The sequence below is a fragment of the Poromitra crassiceps genome (assembly GCF_964638095.1).
Source record: "Poromitra crassiceps genome assembly, chromosome: 16".
In the NCBI taxonomy this organism is placed as follows: Eukaryota; Metazoa; Chordata; class Actinopteri; order Beryciformes; family Melamphaidae; genus Poromitra; species Poromitra crassiceps.
The window spans coordinates 36,839,665-36,859,045 of NC_139645.1; the positions used below are offsets into that span (position 1 = coordinate 36,839,665).

The 19,381-nt window shown below is 48.6% G+C and overlaps 1 protein-coding gene across 1 annotated transcript in view; it reads right to left on the reverse strand.

Moving 5' to 3' along the window:
- Positions 1-19,381, reverse strand: part of trpm7 (transient receptor potential cation channel, subfamily M, member 7) — a 113,149-nt gene that overhangs the window by 50,248 nt on the left and 43,520 nt on the right. The window contains exons 9-10 of the mRNA XM_083653083.1: positions 6,584-6,707; positions 3,896-3,968 (exon numbers count right to left, since the gene is read on the reverse strand). Coding sequence (XP_083509209.1) covers positions 3,896-3,968; positions 6,584-6,707 — 197 coding nt within the window. The remainder of the gene's footprint in view (positions 1-3,895; positions 3,969-6,583; positions 6,708-19,381) is intronic.

Below are 19,381 nucleotides of genomic sequence, written 5' to 3' on the forward strand. Positions count from 1 at the left end.
TAGAGCAGCCGGCCTTTTTCTTTTTCCGGAAGTCGTCACACGACCACACAAATGGGCGTGGCTACATAAGGTGAATAGGATTGTGTGAAAATCTGTCATTAGAACCGAAAATTATGCACATTGTTTTTGATATATTAAAGGTACATTCAGCGTTGTTTTTATGTTAAAATAAGTGTTAAATGGCTCTATATTCTGACAGCAATCACTGAAATAGTGTTTAGTCAGTAACTTGAAACCCCCAACCCCCCACTGTCCTCTATCTCTCTCCTGTAGTCCTGCAGGCCGGGTGGACGTATCTCCACAACCGTAACTCGTAGAGACTCACCGATGGCGGCATTGGATTCGGGGTGAAAAAATGCATAATAGTCTTTTAAATGGCATCGGAATCCGACCTCCGCTTCCCAGAAAATGTCTACATTTCTCTGATTGGATAAGATAAAAGTTGAAAAGTCAGCCTCACAAACAAGGCCCGTAAGCCCCTTCCACCAAGGTCCCTATTAACACCCCACACAAACCCCACTACCTCCTCCTGAACCCACCTGAACTCAGCTGAATCCCCCCCCCCCCCCACCACTGTCACTTTGCCGTATTTAACTCTGACTGTAAATTCTTGTAAATTCACTGCCTATTTAACACTTCTTTTTTCTTTCCCCCCCTCTGCTAATTTATATTTATCCTGGTTGCTGCTCCACCCTCTGCCGATCTGGGGAGAGCCGAAAACTGGCTCCATGCTTCCTCCGAGACATGGGCAGTTAGCCAGCCGCTTCTATTCACCTGACAGGGGAAGCTTCACCGGTAGGACATAGCACGTGGGAGGATCACGCTATCCCAACCAGTTCCCCTCCCTCTGAACAGGCGCCCCTAACGACCAGAGGAGGAACCACATCAGCAACCAGGATATTGCATGTTTTGGTGAAGGGGGTTCCTATATGAAGCAAACCCAAGAACATGCAAACTCCACACAGAAAGGCCCTTTTGACGACCTCACCCGGGCGGCGGGCACTCGAGGACATGCGGACGGGCACGCATTCCTTCAGTGTTCACAGCGTCCCAGGTGGGAATCGAACCCAGGACCTTCGAGCTGTGAGGCGACAGCGCTTACCACTGCACCACCGTACCCCTGCCTATTTAACACGTTAACTGCCAGCGACGTATGCATACGTCAAAAAAAATCCAGCGCTTCACTGCCAAGGACGTATGGATACGTCAAAAAAATCGTTTTTTTTTTTTTGACGGTGGGGCGTTGATCAATCCCTTTTACGTCTCCTGTACAATTATTGGAGGTATTGAATGTGTATAATCTATTTTACCGACCCACTAAGTGTTGACAGTGCTCCCCCAGACGAGCGAAATCAAAGAAAAAGGGAGCAGCCATTCAAGGAAATGGCGAGGCGATTTTACAGTATTACATTCTCATGAAAATGGTTGGGGGAAAACGCTCTCGTTTTCACGCTGATTGCTGGCGATGCGGGATTGCAAATTTACATAATACATTACAGGTGGAACACACTTTGAAACACGCAGCATAAATATGACCAGAATCGCAAAAGCTTCTCTCAACCAAAACTCCCAAGAAGCGAGCGAGTCCATGCCGACTTCCTCAAACAGCAGCCTGCAGACAGGCACAGGAGAGCAGCAAAAGCACTGAGACTGTGACGGCCGCTGCACCCAAGAAGAGGGAGGAGTTGAAGCAACTCTGCCTCTCGCTCTCTCCCTCTCTCTCTCTCTCTCTCTCTCGCTCTCTCTCTCTCCCTCCCTCCCTCTCTCTCTCTCTCTCTCTCTCTCCCTCTCCCCCTCTCACTAGGATTAAACCTAGTGCGTCTCCCTCCCGAGAGGGAGGGAGAGAGAGAGAGAGGGAGGGAGAGCGAGAGGGAGGGAGAGAGAGAGAGAGAGAGAGAGAGAGAGGGAGGGAGAGCGAGGGGAAGGGAGAGAGAGAGAGAGAGAGAGAGCGAGAGGGGGAGGGAGAGAGAGAGAGAGAGAGAGCCAAAAATGAATGGTTAAAGTGACAGCTCTATCGAATTTCACAAAAAGCCGTTTATCTCTGAATATTTGTTCTGATGCTAAAACCATGCTGTATTCAACTGATAATGCTTACATAACTACTAACTCTACAAACTAACTCTTTTAGACAGAGAAAGTACACATTCTATTAGTACTTTTGAGATATTGTATGTTCACAAACTCCAAGCAGAAAATAATCCTCGGCGCTTGTAAAATGAGCCACAATCCTCAAAAAAACGGCTTGGCAGAAGCTACCTACAGCAAGAAAAAAACGGCTGGCAGTCAATGTGTTAACACCTATTTAACTCGGACTGTAAATTCATGTAAATTAATATTTTAGCCTACTGAACACTTCTCCACTCGTGTATAAATATTGTATATATTGGACTGCACTTGCGATGTTGTGATTGTCTTTTTGTTGCTTTTCCTATTTCTTTATCTGAATATTGACATGACTGCTACACTGCATAATGACACGAAGACAAATTCCTCGTATGTAATCTTGCATACTAGTGTGGCAATAAAAGTGGTTGGGAGTAGCTGTGCCTGGCCGAGATCCTTTTCTAGTTGTTGTATGTATTATGTGGCAGCCGGTATGTCCAAGATAAATTTCCCTCCAGGGACAAATGAAGTAATCTTGAATATAGTCTGAATATCCTTAAAAAGTATGCACGCCGTATACTCCAAGTAATAACATTCTTTAGCATTCAATAGTATTTGAAAGGGTTGAGAGCTTTTGTTTCCTCCAGGGTCCTTTTAAGTTTGAGTTACTGTTTCACTAAGATGAATGCGCGTTTGGCAGACAAATATTTGCCTGTGAAGGCATTTTGGTTTTGTTCACTCACAATCCTCGGTGGTCTTGTGAGTGTCGGAACTTGTTTCTCCAGATTCTCCAGAAGATTGATCAGTTTTAAAAAGCAGCAGTGGGTCAGTCACCACACACACAGGTTTTTTCTTTCTAAATAGAAGTAGAAGGAAGGAGGGTCGATGGCCAACTGAGTATCGGAGACGGAGTGTATCAAAACAGTAGGGCTGCAACTAACGATTATTTTCATAATCGATTAATCTGTCGATTATTTTCTCGATTAATCGATTAGTTGTTTGGTCTATAAAATGTCAGAAAATGGTAGCAAATGACGATCAGTGTTTCCCAAAGCACAAGATGATGCCCTCAAATGTCTTGTTTTGTCCACAACTCAAAGATAATTTCAGTCAGTTTACTGTCATACAGGAGTAAAGAAACCAGAAAATATTCACATTTAAGAAGCTGGAATCAGAGAATTTAGACCTTTTCTCTTAAACTTTTACTCAAAACGATTAATCGATTATCAAAATAGTTGTCGATTGATTTTCTGTCGATCGACTAATCGATTAATTGTTGCAGCTCTACAAAACAGCACTGATACAGACAACACTACAACATAAGGGAAACAGAGGAAGGATTGTTGTAGTCAACTATGTAACAGCCTGTCCTCTTTGAATTCTCCCCTTCTGTCTCTTTCTCCCAGACTGCAGAGAGTAAGAGGGGTAGGACAGACCCCTTCTGTCTCTTTCTCCCAGACTGCAGAGAGTAAGAGGGGTAGGGCAGACCCCTTCTGTCTCTTTCTCCCAGACTGCAGAGAGTAAGAGGGGTAGGACAGAGGCATGCAGTTGGGGGGGGGGGGAGACAGACTGACAGTGTTGGAATAATTAGGTCCTGTGAATGCTAGCAACATGATCTCCTCAGGAACACAAAAAGAAGGGCCCACAGGGGGGACTCTGTTCTCAAAACATATCTATATCGATATGAAAACATGACAAAGTCTCAAAATCTGAACCTTCTGACGCCAACAACCCTCTGTTGAATAATGGCATTGCAACATACTGTATGAAAAGATTGAAATTGTCTACTGACCTTTGAGCAATGCCCTCAGAATGGCCACATCTATGTCCTGGTGGTCCTCTGAGCTGATGTGAAACACAGTGATCTGTTTCCAGGGAAGAGCATAGCATACGACGTCATTACCTTTCCTCAGACAGCATCCTGTTTTTTTAAGCCTGTGATGTCGTGGCTTCAATGTATATGAACTAGCAGTACTAGGAACGGCAGAAAATTTCACTTAAATCTAAAGATTTAAAGATCTAAAAAGTATACCTTGTATGATACCTTGTATGTTTAATCTAAAGCTTTGGATATTTTAACACATCTTCTTGAAGAGTTTGACAGATAAAAAGACAGAAAATAATTTAACTTGCGTAGGTCATCATTCCTTAAAATACAGATCATTCAAACTACAATACAAACATTACAAATACAAACAACCTCAAACTGTATGTAAAAGCACAAAGGGGTGATAGGGCCTGAAAGAGATTATTTTCACTGTCCACTACCAGGTCTACCCAAACTTTCTTATGGTAAATGTAAAGGTATTAGTGGTTTCTGGCCAACATTTCCTCTCCAAAATTGAGTGACTTTGGAGCATTATTAACCCCCCCCCTTCCACGTTTGTAATCTATTTACTTACGGTACCTAAAGTGAATCTTGAATCTTTGATGATGTCATACAGTTCTAGACGGCTCGGCCTGGTGGCAGGGTCACCACTATAGTGATGTCATATATGACGATGATGTCATAAATCACTGTTACAGACAATGATTAGGTCATAAATCGATAAAAAAATTAATTGAAGTTAAAATCGATTTAACAATTAGCATTTTTTTACATCGTCCTAACTAATTAATTCGACTACGATTCAAAATCGATGTAACATGCAGCCCTAGGAGTGAGTCTCCCTCCGCTTCCTGTAATCTACAATGACCTCCTTGGTCTTAGAGACATTCAGGGAGAGGTGGTTGTCCTGGTACCACTGTTCCAGGGCAATGCCCTGAGGGCATCCACCTCTTTCCTGTAAGCCGTCTCATAGCCATTGGAGATCAGCCCCACAACTGCTGTGTCATCCGCAAACTTCACAATGGTGTTTGAAGTCTGTGTGGCCACGCAGTCGTGGGTGTAAAGGTCATACCAGAAGGGGCTGGAGACACAGCCCTGCGGCGCTCCTATGCTGATGGTCAGTGGGGAGGAGGTGCGGTTGTCCACTTTCACCATCTGGTGGCGGTCTGTCAGAAAGTCCAGGATCCAGCCACACAGTGCAGTGTTCAGGCCCAGATCCTTGAGGTTGCTGACCAACCTGGAGGGCACTATGGTGTTGAACGCTGAGCTGTAGTCCACAAACAGCATTCTCACATAGGTGCCCCTCCACTCCAGGTGGGAGGGGGCGGTGTGGAGCACGTGTGCGATGGGCATCTGCTGCACTCCTGTTGGGGCGGTATGCAAATTGTAGGGGGTCGTGGTTGGGGGGCAGTGTGGGGCGGATGTGTGACATGACCAGCTTCTCTAGGCACTCGCTGGCTATGTGTGAGGGCTATGGGGCACCAGGCATTGAGGCTGGTCACCTTCTGCTGTTTGGGAATGGGATCATTTGAAGCAGGAGGGGACAGTCCGGAGGGAGAGGGACTGGTTGAAAATGTCTGTGAATACCCCCAGACATACCCGCCAGCTGCTGGGCGCAGACCTTGAGGACGTGTCCGGGGATGTCGCCCGGGAAGTGTTGGGGTGTGAGGGGAGGGGAGAGAGGGGGGGGGGGGGGGGGGGGTCTTGCAGCAGGGCACCGTGGGTCGGGTGGGGGTTTGGTGGGTAAGAGTTTATCTGCTGTGTTTCAGTGTCGAGCGGCTGTTGTTTCTCCCATAAAGAAGAGTTTCTACTGTTTTATTTATAGATAATTCCATTTTATCCCCTGCACTCATATCCCCTGCAGGTATTATTTTTAAACGCGGCTCTAAACGCGGGCTCCCTCTACTGAAAATTAATTCAGAGCAATAGAAGGAGGCCCAGCCCAAATATCTCCAGGCGGTTCCATTATGTTCATTATGCTCGGGTATTGCTACCTTAACGTGACCACAGCTAACATGTTACAAAGTCCCAAAGCTTCAGCAAATGACACGCTTCATATGCAAATGATGGCAAGAAATAAGACTAATACTTGGGGATTCGATTGTTTTGTTTTGAAGGATGCTAAACTACCTGTTGTCATTTCTGCAATTCCCCTTTTGTGAGAAAGGAAAACATAATATTTTGTAACTAAGAGAACTCTGGTGGAGGCCCGTAGCGGTCCGGACTTGCTTCTTCCACTTTTGCTGTAAATTGCTTAATTGGTTAATAAAGTCCAGAAATTGAAGTGAGGGGAAATAAATTAGGACTGGTAGAATGAACTGCACTCAGTCCAAGTGATTACACCAGAGAGATCTCTGCTCTACTCCGAATTCCAGCGCAAGCCAGCATAAAGAAGAAACTCCAACAATGACAAAGTGAAAAGGGGAGTAAAGCTCACCAAATCGTGACGGCAATCGCAGGAAATTGGCTGGAGCTAGCGAAACTCCTGAGGAGTCCGATGAAGCTGTGTTTGAAGGTGACTCTAGCCCATCAACATCCAGCACTCAGGGTTCCTCACCTGCCCCAACTACTTTTCTAATCTAAGACCTAAATCTGAATGCTAATGGTAGAATTAAAGCCTGGTGGTCAAAATGTGAATGGACACAAGCGTACCAGTTCTTTGCTCTTCATGCACTCCATCAGAGTCTGGAAGAGATGGATGGCATCGCTGTGGCTGAAGTTGAAGGTTTTCTTGATGGTTGCGATGATGTCAGCCTCCACACCATCAGGAAGACCTCTATAGAGGATCACAACAAGGTTACAGTCACACTCACACTCTGTGCCACACTGCTGAAGCACACACAGAGCTATAGAGTGGTGTAGGGTGATCACTGTTGAAGCACACACAGAGCTATAGAGTGGTGTAGGGTGATCACTGGTGAAGCACACACAGAGCTATAGAGTGGTGTAGGGTGATTTGTCACACTGGTGAAGCACACACAAAGCTATAGAGTGGTGTAGGGTGATCACTGGTGAAGCACACACAGAGCTATAGAGTGGTGTAGGGTGATCACTGGTGAAGCACACACAGAGCTATAGAGTGGTGTAGGGTGATTTGTCACACTGGTGAAGCACACACAGAGCTATAGAGTGGTGTAGGGTGATCACTGTTGAAGCACACACAGAGCTATAGAGTGGTGTAGGGTGATTTGTCACACTGCTGAAGCACACACAGAGCTATAGAGTGGTGTAGGGTGATTTGTCACACTGGTGAAGCACACACAGAGCTATAGAGTGGTGTAGGGTGATCACTGGTGAAGCACACACAGAGCTATAGAGTGGTGTAGGGTGATTTGTATAGTCTACTCAAGGCCGACCGACTGTAGGTGTTAAGAGATGATTGTGTAACTGGAAGATGAGCATGCTGCCTAATGTTCTGTCCACAGAACAGTATGTCTTGCAGTGTCCCTGTGTGTGCACCAGGCTACCTACCCTACTGTGGTACCCTACTACCCTGCTGTGCACTGTATGTAAGGAGCTGTAAGATGTCAAATACCTGCACAAATTATCGAGATTACTGGCTTACTTTACTTTGGCTTAACTCTGGCTTGTTGGTCTTATGACAGTGACTCACTTCTAGGTTGGTTATACACCTAACATGCTTGTTGCAGGTTATGTTCAGGCTATCAGGAACAAACAAATAATTAGGACCGCACCGCGGATATACAGTATGCCTCCACCAACAAGTGAGCAGTCGACATCCATGTCAGTCCAGACTTTGACGTTTGAGCCAAATGTGAAGAATTTCCGTCAAGGCGTTACTGAGATATGCTATTACCAAGCTTGAAAATGGCATTCGTGAGGTCACAGTGACCTTGACCTTTGACCACCAAAATATAATCACTTCATCCTTGAGTCCAAGTGGACGTTTGAGACAAATTGGAAAAGATTCCATCAAGGCATTAGCTGAGATATCGCGTTAACGAACGACGGACGGACGTATGTGCGGACGGACAGACAACCCGAAACCATAATGCCTCCGGCCTGGCTATGTTAGTTATCAATTTGTTGGATACTTCCCACTTCTACAATCTACTTATACATGTTGGAAGTGTTATCTTTCTTTTACAAACACAACCCTTTTATGTGAAGGCACTCATCGCGGGATTGGAAAACCCTGGGTTAACAGAGTGAGTTGATAACCATGAGAGCAGTTAGCCAGCATAGCCAGCTATCACAAAGATACCCTGACTATGTTGAACTTGCTTTGTCAAACAGGCCCCCAAAGCTCTGAGTGGAAGGATAAACGCACCAGCTACATTCAATCATTTGAATATTCATCACTGGCCTGTCTCAGACTCTCAGGGTTAGGTTAGGGTTAGCCCAACAAATAAACAAACTACAAATCATACAGAATAAAGCAATAAGACTACTACTACTACTTAGAGCCCGACCGATATTATCGGCCCGCCGATATTATCGGCCGATATTGGCGATTACCGATATATCGTTATCGGTAATATTTGGCGCCGATTTTTATATATATATACAGTGGTCTGCAGAACTGGGAGGGCCCAACGCTGCGCCGTTGCAGCGGCCTCCCGTGGCCTCCCGTGGCCTGCCGCGGCTTCCCGGAGTATTTTTTTTCACCAGCAGCTGCAGTGCGCAAAAGAGCCGCCAGGTGGCACGTGTGAGCAGTCTCTACAGGCGGAAGTCACCTGTGCGTTCGTTCCAAACATTTCCATCTTTGAAGCACCTCAAAGACAGAGTGACTTGTAACGTTACAATAATTCAAGGTGAGTGAGTTTCAATTCATGTTAAGGTTAATGTTCAAACACCAGCTGTTTGCATATTTCCCAGAAAGCTATAACTTTTTACACATACAGCCATGGGGTGTATATAAACCCCTCGCAAATACTGCATGATATAGTGAAGTGGGGGAAGTTTGACCATAACAACATTGCACGTGGTTTCTTTACCAAAATGCTTTGCACTGCAGATTGAATAATAAAAAAGGCAAACTGGTCAACGTGACGCGAGGGGGACGTGCGGGCAGCATTAAACGAACGCACCCAAGTATGTTAGAGAAGCAGTATAGCGGAGGGGAGGCGGACCTCTGAGCCTTCCTCATCGGACCATCGTGATTAATTACCTGTTTGAATTACAAATTTGCAGATTTAATCGTAAAAAAGGCCAATTCCACTCAACGTAACGCTCGTGGGAGGTGCAAGCGTTGTTGAACAAGCGCACCCTAAGTAGCCTACAGTGTCAGTGCAGTTCAGACTGGGGAGGCGGACTAGCAGATTCAGCAGAAGTCATTTGTGTTGTGGAAAATGTTTTTCACATTCTTTCCTGTTTTAAACCCAATGTGAGTAATGAACAGGTCTTCAACTGTGAATTCAACTCGCCTATTTGCATGAAGTCGCTTCCATTACATCCATGCTGCTGCTGTGTTTATGTCGCCAATAGGACTCCTGCTTCTGTGTTATTATTCTGATTTGTGATGTGAATTGACTGTGGGATTGTTTACCTGTAATGTGGGCAGTGACTTGAGTTACATGGGTTGGGTTTGGAGGGACTGGGGGGGGGGAGGAAAAGAGTGTCACAAGATTGTTCCCAGGTGCAAAGCGTCAGCTGATTGCAGTGGGCAAGGTGCCGCACATCAGCTGATTGCAGTGGGCACACCCACTGTGTGCTGAGCTGGCCAGCTGATTGGCTGGCGGCGGCGACACGGCAGGATTTAAAGCTGGTGTTTGGAGAGGCCGGGGGAAAAAAGGCACTGGACGGACGGGAGAGAGCAGACCTCTGGCAGATGGACGAGGCGAGGGCCCGATCGACACCTGACCGGCCAGTGGGGAGAAGCCGAACCACCGAGAGCACAACATACAACGCCCGCTATTTTCCTGATAAAGGAAAGTAGGACGCCTGCCATCACTGTGTGAGTGAGTCTGCTACTTTATTGTAATCAGCCACTGATACCTGTGTGTTGTGTTCGTCAGCTGGACCCGCGCCGCCCCCGGACCCGTCATCGCCGCCTGATTGGGAGTCAGGAGAGGCCGCAGACTCGGACCTGTGGATCATCGGACCCACCTCAACATAGCCTACATACAACGCTCGCTATTTCCTGTGAAAAGGAAAGTTAAATGGCCGTCTGCCTATAATAGCCTACCTGTGTTCCCCCCTGTTGAAAAGCGCTGTTTATTGATTCAAGCTTTGCTGTGTCCCGCCAGTGCCTGAGCCGGATCGGACGGACTGCGCAGGCCAAGTGTCTTCCCCCGTGACCAGTGGACCCGCCTCACGTCACCAAGGACGCTTTTGCTGGACTGAAACGCTTGTATCAGACTGTGTCCATTGGGAAGGGGTGAGGTGGACAAACCGTTTTTAATTCTCTCGGCCGGAGGCCTCCGACCGAGAGCGGACCTCAAATCTTTAACCTTATACAGTCTAACTACCATTTGAGCACTGTGAGGCTCTATGTGTATTGCAGCCGGCCAGTAGCACTCGCTCAGTTTTATTAGCAGTTTCCCCTTTAATCCATAGAGGCTAATAGAGTCCCAGTGTGTTTTCACAGTGTGTTTTGGAAGAAACATTCCCGTAGTGATTTCCTTAGCTGTATTGTGTGAAATCCTTACAAACCCTGTAGTGGTTTTCTTAGATTTGCTGTGAGTACATTTTGGTCTTTGTAGACCTTGCTGTGTTTTTCATAAGTGTGCCGTGTGCTGTCACCCCGTGACCCTTTGCAGTGATTGCCTTTTCACCATTAATACTCTTGGCCATAGGGAGAGGGAGGGGTTAACTCTCACCCGAACTGCAGTGCCCTGGTGGCGGGGGCTACCACTCTAGTGTCTGATCAGTGGGTTCTTTTGGGAGGGAAACTGTATAAGAATGTATTGTTATTTATCATGCTGTTTCTAATTGTTCATTTTTGTAATAGTGTATATCTTTTTATAAATACCTGACTCCGGCCTGTTGTGTGTGTGTGTGCCATTTGGGGGATCAAAGAGTATTTTTACTCAAGTGTCTGTAACCAAGGTGGGCGTTGCCCGTGACACTTTTTGGCGTAGTTCGGCAGGATCCCCCTACACACACGCTCAACATGTCTGTTGAGGGTACAGAGAGTGTTGCTGGCCCCTCTAACGCTGCTCCAAATATTGTTAATCATGTTATGATACCATGGTACATGGGTGGGCCGTGGCTCCCTACATTTGAAGGAAAGGCTCAGGAGAAGGTTGGGGAATGGCGGGCTAAAATTGAAATGTTCATACGGGCTCAAGGTCTCCAAACGGCACAAAAAGTAGACTTTATATTGAGCGCCCTGGGAGGGGAGGCTAAACGTGAAATACTGCTGGTCCCCCTAAATGAGCGAGACACTGACACGAAAATATTGGATTTTTTGACTTCATTATATGGCAGCAGCCAATCTTTGGCCACACTGAGGGCTCAGTTCTATGAGTGCAGGCAGGGCGCAGAGGAGGAGATGGGTGTTTTTATTCTCCGTTTCCGTGAGCTCTATCACAGGTGGCAAGCAGAAGGACCACAAGACGCAGAGGCCGAGGAACTACTGAGGACACAGTTCATCAGGGGACTACAAGAGAGTTCTATGAAACAGGAGCTGAAGCGCCTCCTCCGTCGCACGTCAGGTATGACTTTCGCTGCCATCTGCACCGAGGCGAAAATCCTGGAGAAGGAGCAGATGAAAGATTGGGCAGAGTCGCGTACCTGCCGCGCCTACAACACCGGGCCCTCACAGACACTCCCACCAGCCATGCCTACACGCCCAGCAGCAGCCCCACAGGCTCACCTGTCTGCCCTGCCCCCACACTCATCAGTGCTCCCATCTTCCCCAGATATAGAGACATTGTTGGAGTCCCTGCGGGCGGAGCTCCGAAAGGACCTCAAGGACCAGATCTCCACCTTAGGAACTTCTCTTGCAGCGGAAATGCGGGTTCAAATAGCCAACCTTTCCCTGGGGCCAGCGGAACAACCTGTATGGGCCCATAGTCGACAAGCGGGTCCCTCATTTCAGCAGAGGTCCCGTAGACCACCCCCTGAGTCACCTAGAGATCGATTTCAGTGGGACCCCCAAGGCCGGCCCATATGCTTGGAGTGTGGGCAAGCAGGCCACACTCGCCGGTTCTGCCCCAGGCGACGCAATGGACCCCCGGATTTTTAGTCTCCTCGGTTGCTGTAGGGCAAGCAGTCGAGGAGGGGACCCAGACCACACCCCCAATAAAGCCCTCATTGATCGGGACGTGCCCAAAAGTGGACATCATGGCACAAGGTAAAAATATTCCTTGTGTCTTAGATACTGGTTCACAAGTTACACTGTTCAGCTATTCCTTGTTTCAACGGTATTTTGGAGAAGGACTGGTCCAAGGAGAGATTCCCTGGCTCACGCTGAAGGCGGCAAATGGACTCAAGATTCCATATATCGGTTATGCGCTCTTGGACTTTGAGATCAATGGAGTGAAGGTAATGGGGAAAGGGGTGGTGGTCGTTGAAGACTCGTGCCTGAACTCTGATTGTGGCATATTGGGGATGAACATTATTGGGGACTGTTGGCGGAGCCTTTTCCAGGATGGCCACCCTGGGGAGGCAGCCTTTAAATCTTCGCTGCCCTCTACTGTTAGTGCGGCTTGGGCAAAGGCTTTCGCTGTTTGTCGGCGGGTGGTCCTGGCTGAACCTGACATTGAGCTGCATGGGGTCGCAAAATTGCCCCGTCAGGCTCCCGTAGTGCTCCCCCCAGAGACTGAAATGATAATCTGGACCCAGGTGCCTCAGGCGGTTGCCAAGTCAGACTGCTGTGTCATGGTGGAGAACCTCCAAAGCGAAGACCAGGAGTGGCGTGTGGCCAGAACGCTGAGTTGGGTAAGAGGAGGGAGGGTACCGGTTCGAGTGTGTAACCCTCATCTTTTCTCCATAGAGCTCCCCCAGCGTCGTGCCCTCGCTACGGTGTCCCAGGTGGATCCCCAGGCAGTACGGACCCAGGAAGAGCTGGTGCTGACCTCCACTGGCCCGTCTGAAGTGGAGGTAGCGGTGAGGAGAGTAGAAGGCGCCCCAGTCCCAGGTAACGACCCGCCGCTGGAGCATCCAGCCCTGTCCTTACAGGGGGACCAATTGACCCGGGATGAGCAGCAGCAGCTAACAGAGTTGCTGCAGAAATGGACCCAGGTTTTTGCTGCCAATGACGATGATTTTGGTCACACGAACGCTGTCCTACACCAGATCCCTACAGGTGACGCGCCGCCAGTGCGTCAGAGACACAGGCCGGTCCCACCAAATCAGTACAGTGAGCTGAGAGCCCTGTTGAAAGGTATGTTGGACAGTGGAGTGGTAAGGGAAAGTGCCAGCCCTTGGGCTTCACCTGTAGTGCTGGTAAGAAAAAAAGATGGATCCTGGCGTTTTTGTGTGGATTATCGAAAACTTAATGCTGTCACTCATAAAGATGCCTTCCCTCTACCCAGGATTGAGGAGTCCCTCACACACCTTAAGGAGTCCGCCTGGTACTCCACGCTCGATCTGGCTAGCGGGTATTGGCAGGTCGAGGTGGATCCGCGGGACCAAGAGAAGACGGCCTTCACGACACCAGTGGGCCTGTACCAGTTCGAGCGGATGCCCTTCGGCCTGTGCAATGCCCCAGCCACCTTCCAGCGGCTCATGCAGCGCTGTTTGGGGGGACAGGTAAATGACTTTCTGTTGATCTACCTGGACGATGTTATCGTGTACTCACCCTGCTTCAACAGCCATCTTCACCATCTGGAGCAAGTGTTTGAGAGGCTGTACAGACATGGACTGAAGTTGCAGCCCCTCAAGTGTCACTTATTCCAGAAGGAAGTCAAGTACCTTGGACATGTGGTCAGCAAGAAGGGGGTGGCCACGGACCCGGACAAGACCGCAGTGGTACATGATTGGCCAGTCCCCCAGACAGTCACGCAACTCAGGTCCTTTATGGGATTTGCGGGATATTACCGCCGCTTCATCCCTGCCTTTTCTTGTGTGGCAGCGCCCCTCAACGCCCTCCAGCAGGGTACTGCGGGGAATAAAGCAGCCAAAATTCAGTGGTCCCCCAAGTGCCAGCATGCATTTGAGGAGCTTAAACGTGCTTTGATACAGGCTCCAGTGCTGGCCTACGCTGACTTTGGCCTGCCGTTCCTGTTGTACACAGATGCCAGCTTGGAGGGGTTGGGCGCCGTGCTGTCACAGGTACAAGGGGGGAAGGAGCGGGTGATTGCGTATGCCAGTCGGAGCCTAAACCCCAATGAAAAGAACGATCGGAATTATAGCTCATTCAAGTTAGAGCTGCTGGCTTTATTCTGGGCGGTGACAGAGAAATTTAAACACTACCTGTGGGGCGCTGATTTTACAATCTTTACAGACAATAACCCGTTGGTACACCTGGGGACAGCCAAGCTGGGAGCGGTTGAACAACGGTGGGTGGCTCAGCTAGCTGACTTCACTTTCACAGTAAAATATCGACCAGGTACAGCAAATCGGAACGCGGATGTCCTGTCCCGGCTCCCGGGGGAGGTGAAGGTTGCAGCGGTTCAGGCGGTGCCCCCAGAACAGGAAGGTCTAGGAGGGGTGGGGTTGCAGCCTGGTCCAGAGCTCAACTCGAAGTCATGGCAAGAGCACCAGCAGAAGGACCCAGACCTGAGCCAGGTGAGCAAACTGAAAAGTGAGGGGTTAACCATTGCTCAGCTGCGACAGTCTGTGTCTCCCCAGGTGCGGCAGTGGTTACCAGAGTGGGATCGGTTGGAGCTACGTGGAGGAATCCTGGGCCGCTGCATCCAGGAACTGGACACTGGCCAGCTGGCGTTTCAGGTGGTTGTCCCAGCCCAGTGTGCTCGGGGGCTGTGGGAGGATTACCACCAAGCGGCGGGACATGCTAACAGCGAGAAGGTCCTGAGCATGCTGCGCCGCCGGTTTTACTGGCTACGGATGGGTAAGGATATCAAATCCTGGACAGCAGAATGCCCTCAGTGCATCGTAGGGAAAGCTGGTCCCGAGGTGAGAGCTCCCCTCCAACCGATCACGTCTAGCTACCCTTGGGAGGTTGTAGCCCTGGATTATTTGTCCTTGGGAAGGGCAGCAGACACTCACCCATATGTCCTTGTCATGACCGACCTGTTTTCTAGGTACGCCGTGGCCGTGCCTACCAAGGACCAGACCGCCCAGACGACTGCTAAGGCGTTATGGACATCTCTCATTCAGCCGTTCGGCTGTCCGGAGCGGTTCTTGTCGGACCGTGGGGGGGCTTTTGAATCTGAGTTGATGCACCAGCTCTGTGGACTTTATGGCTGCATAAAGAGCCGTACCACCCCGTACCATCCACAAGGTAATGGTGCCTGCGAACGCTTCAATCGCACCTTGTTGTCTCTGCTGGGCTCGCTCGCTGAGGATATGCAGGTACGGTGGAGGGAGAAGTTGCCAGCATTGGTACAGGCATACAACAACACTGTACATTGTAGCACTGGTCTGACGCCCTACTTTGTACTTTTTGGCCGGCATGCTCGATTGCCTGTTGATCTGTGCTTAGATGTTGTCCCCCCACAGGAGAAGGGGACGCTGGAGGGGTGGGTCGGCACTCATCACCGGACGCTGGTTGAAGCCTACAGAAGAGTGCGAGCCCACACCCAACAACGGCAGGAATGGGACCGAGCTCGGTATGACAAAAAGACTCGTGCACTTCCCCTGTTGCCTGGGGAAAGGGTACTGATCAGGAATTTCAGGCGGAGAGCCCGGGGCAAGTTGGCACCCCATTGGGTGCCGTCTCCATATACTGTACTTGCGCAGATACGGCCGGGCCACCCTGTGTACAGCATCCGGCCTGAGGGAAAGGAAGGACCAGTCCAGACGATGCACCGCAACAACCTGCGACCCTGCCCTGCAGGACTGTGGATTGGACAAACTGAGCCTGAGGTGTGTACCCCCGGAATTGATTCTCCGCCTAACCAACCTGTATTTTTGTTGCCTTTTGCCCCTGTAGTACCGTTGGCCCCCCGGGTCGCTGTAGAGCCTGCCATTCCTGACCCGGTGCCTGAACCCAACCAAGTTGTTGAACCAAATCAGGTCCTAGTTCCGTTGGAACCTGAGCCTCAGGTGGGGGGTGGGCCAGACGAGGGACAGGAGCCTGTGCGACGGTCACATCGGAGTAACCTTGGTGTGCAACCCCAAAGGTATCGGGACTAAGGGGATGGTCGGGACGACCACCGCTAAAGGGGGGGGGAAATGTCGCCAATAGGACTCCTGCTTCTGTGTTATTATTCTGATTTGTGATGTGAATTGACTGTGGGATTGTTTACCTGTAATGTGGGCCGTGACTTGAGTTACATGGGTTGGGTTTGGAGGGACTGGGGGGGGGGAGGAAAAGAGTGTCACAAGATTGTTCCCAGGTGCAAAGCGTCAGCTGATTGCAGTGGGCAAGGTGCCGCACATCAGCTGATTGCAGTGGGCACACCCACTGTGTGCTGAGCTGGCCAGCTGATTGGCTGGCGGCGGCGACACGGCAGGATTTAAAGCTGGTGTTTGGAGAGGCCGGGGGAAAAAAGGCACTGGACGGACGGGAGAGAGCAGACCTCTGGCAGATGGACGAGGCGAGGGCCCGATCGACACCTGACCGGCCAGTGGGGAGAAGCCGAACCACCGAGAGCACAACATACAACGCCCGCTATTTTCCTGATAAAGGAAAGTAGGACGCCTGCCATCACTGTGTGAGTGAGTCTGCTACTTTATTGTAATCAGCCACTGATACCTGTGTGTTGTGTTCGTCAGCTGGACCCGCGCCGCCCCCGGACCCGTCATCGCCGCCTGATTGGGAGTCAGGAGAGGCCGCAGACTCGGACCTGTGGATCATCGGACCCACCTCAACATAGCCTACATACAACGCTCGCTATTTCCTGTGAAAAGGAAAGTTAAATGGCCGTCTGCCTATAATAGCCTACCTGTGTTCCCCCCTGTTGAAAAGCGCTGTTTATTGATTCAAGCTTTGCTGTGTCCCGCCAGTGCCTGAGCCGGATCGGACGGACTGCGCAGGCCAAGTGTCTTCCCCCGTGACCAGTGGACCCGCCTCACGTCACCAAGGACGCTTTTGCTGGACTGAAACGCTTGTATCAGACTGTGTCCATTGGGAAGGGGTGAGGTGGACAAACCGTTTTTAATTCTCTCGGCCGGAGGCCGCCGACCGAGAGCGGACCTCAAATCTTTAACCTTATACAGTCTAACTACCATTTGAGCACTGTGAGGCTCTATGTGTATTGCAGCCGGCCAGTAGCACTCGCTCAGTTTTATTAGCAGTTTCCCCTTTAATCCATAGAGGCTAATAGAGTCCCAGTGTGTTTTCACAGTGTGTTTTGGAAGAAACATTCCCGTAGTGATTTCCTTAGCTGTATTGTGTGAAATCCTTACAAACCCTGTAGTGGTTTTCTTAGATTTGCTGTGAGTACATTTTGGTCTTTGTAGACCTTGCTGTGTTTTTCATAAGTGTGCCGTGTGCTGTCACCCCGTGACCCTTTGCAGTGATTGCCTTTTCACCATTAATACTCTTGGCCATAGGGAGAGGGAGGGGTTAACTCTCACCCGAACTGCAGTGCCCTGGTGGCGGGGGCTACCACTCTAGTGTCTGATCAGTGGGTTCTTTTGGGAGGGAAACTGTATAAGAATGTATTGTTATTTATCATGCTGTTTCTAATTGTTCATTTTTGTAATAAAGTGTATATCTTTTTATAAATACCTGACTCCGGCCTGTTGTGTGTGTGTGTGTGCCATTTGGGGGATCAAAGAGTATTTTTACTCAAGTGTCTGTAACCAAGGTGGGCGTTGCCCGTGACATTTATCTCTCTCCAATAGCGTTAGGTTCAAAGCCACACGATAACTAACGTTATCCGCCAGTAATTCTCCCTGTTTTCTGCCAGCAACACACACGTTGTTGGTCAGGATCTGTATCGTTAACGTTATTTGTTTTGGCCTTTCAATATTACTGGTAGTGATATAGTGCTTAGTTCAGCCGCTTGACTGTACTTATTAGTAGCCTATCCAGTGGTGTCTCTCATGCAGAGATCAGCTGTCAGGTTGTGAACGTGCAGCGTCGCAGCCAAACAGTATCGCAGCTACTTCATAAACCAATTAATGAATTCATAAATACCACCGCAATGGCTATTTGGTTGACATCGCACCCTCGCAACCCTAATCACATATATTATTTTGTTGTTGTTTTTCAGGACAACCCTCCCTTGCTGACGAGCCTTCAGTGAGACAAAGTCCTCCACCCTCCAAGCTACTGTACTGTACTTGCCGTGCTGGGACCAGACGAGAGCATTTTCAAGAATAAAAGTTGAAACAAACAATACTCATTGACAGAACAGAACAGAAGGCAATCATTTGATCTGAAACACTGCAATATCATATCACTGAGCTTAAAGAAAGGCTCAACAGTGTGAATGAATGAAATATAAAACACGTACTGCTGCTAAATTAAATTGCAGCCACTGTACATTACACATAACCTCTGTTAATATGTATGCTGTTAATTAACAGTCTATAGTGGTTCTTGCTGAAACGCGTACGTTGTTGCAGTGTTTGAAACAGGAATAAAACCCTCAAAGGACATTTTTTGAGTGCTAGATCCTTCTCTCTGCTGCCCTATGGAAAGCTTTTTTATCCGGTGAGCTTCAGCTGATAGTTGCTTTGAACATTGTGAATAGCAATGCCCTTCCCCCCAGTCCTTTGTTTTGCTAATTCACCCTGCCACCCTGCAGACACTGAGAAGGTTTTTGTTTTAGAACAGGTTTTCAACGTGACGCGTTTTCTATACACAAACTGGATTTCCCCTGTTTCCCATATAAGTAAAATAGCCTAACAATAAGATATAGGCTACAGTAGGACAATTTGAACAAACGGTGACTAATCTGCATGGCATTCCATCAGTGAAACATGATTTTATTGAACAGAAGAGGCTGGTTGGCCACAACAGGGTGTAATATTGACACTGGAAATAATGTAGCCCATGTGTTTTTTTTGTAACTTTATTTTTAAGGTTTTTGTTTTAGAACAGAGTGCATCATTTTCCAACATTTCTCCACATGAGTGACAGTTTTACAAATGCAAACTCACAAAAAAAAAAAAAAAAAACATTCAGGTCATCATGATGGGTGTTACAGATCAATTCTTAGTTTTTTAATAGTTAGCTTTGTGTTAAGTTATGTTGTTCGGTTACTTGTTCCAATCAGCTTCAGAGAGAGAGAGAAGAATAGAGCGAAAAATAGAGAGAAAAAATGGAATGAGACATGCATGTATAATATATAATACATTCAATGTGAAAATACACATGGGCCTTCCTCAGCGTTGGTCTTTGACTGAAACGTTCGTTGCTGCTGCCCAGGTACATGAGGAAATAAATCAACAAAAAGACATTTGGAGTGCTGGCTTTTCTCTTGTTCATATCTCGTGCTTGCCCTGCACCCAGTGAGTTTTTAA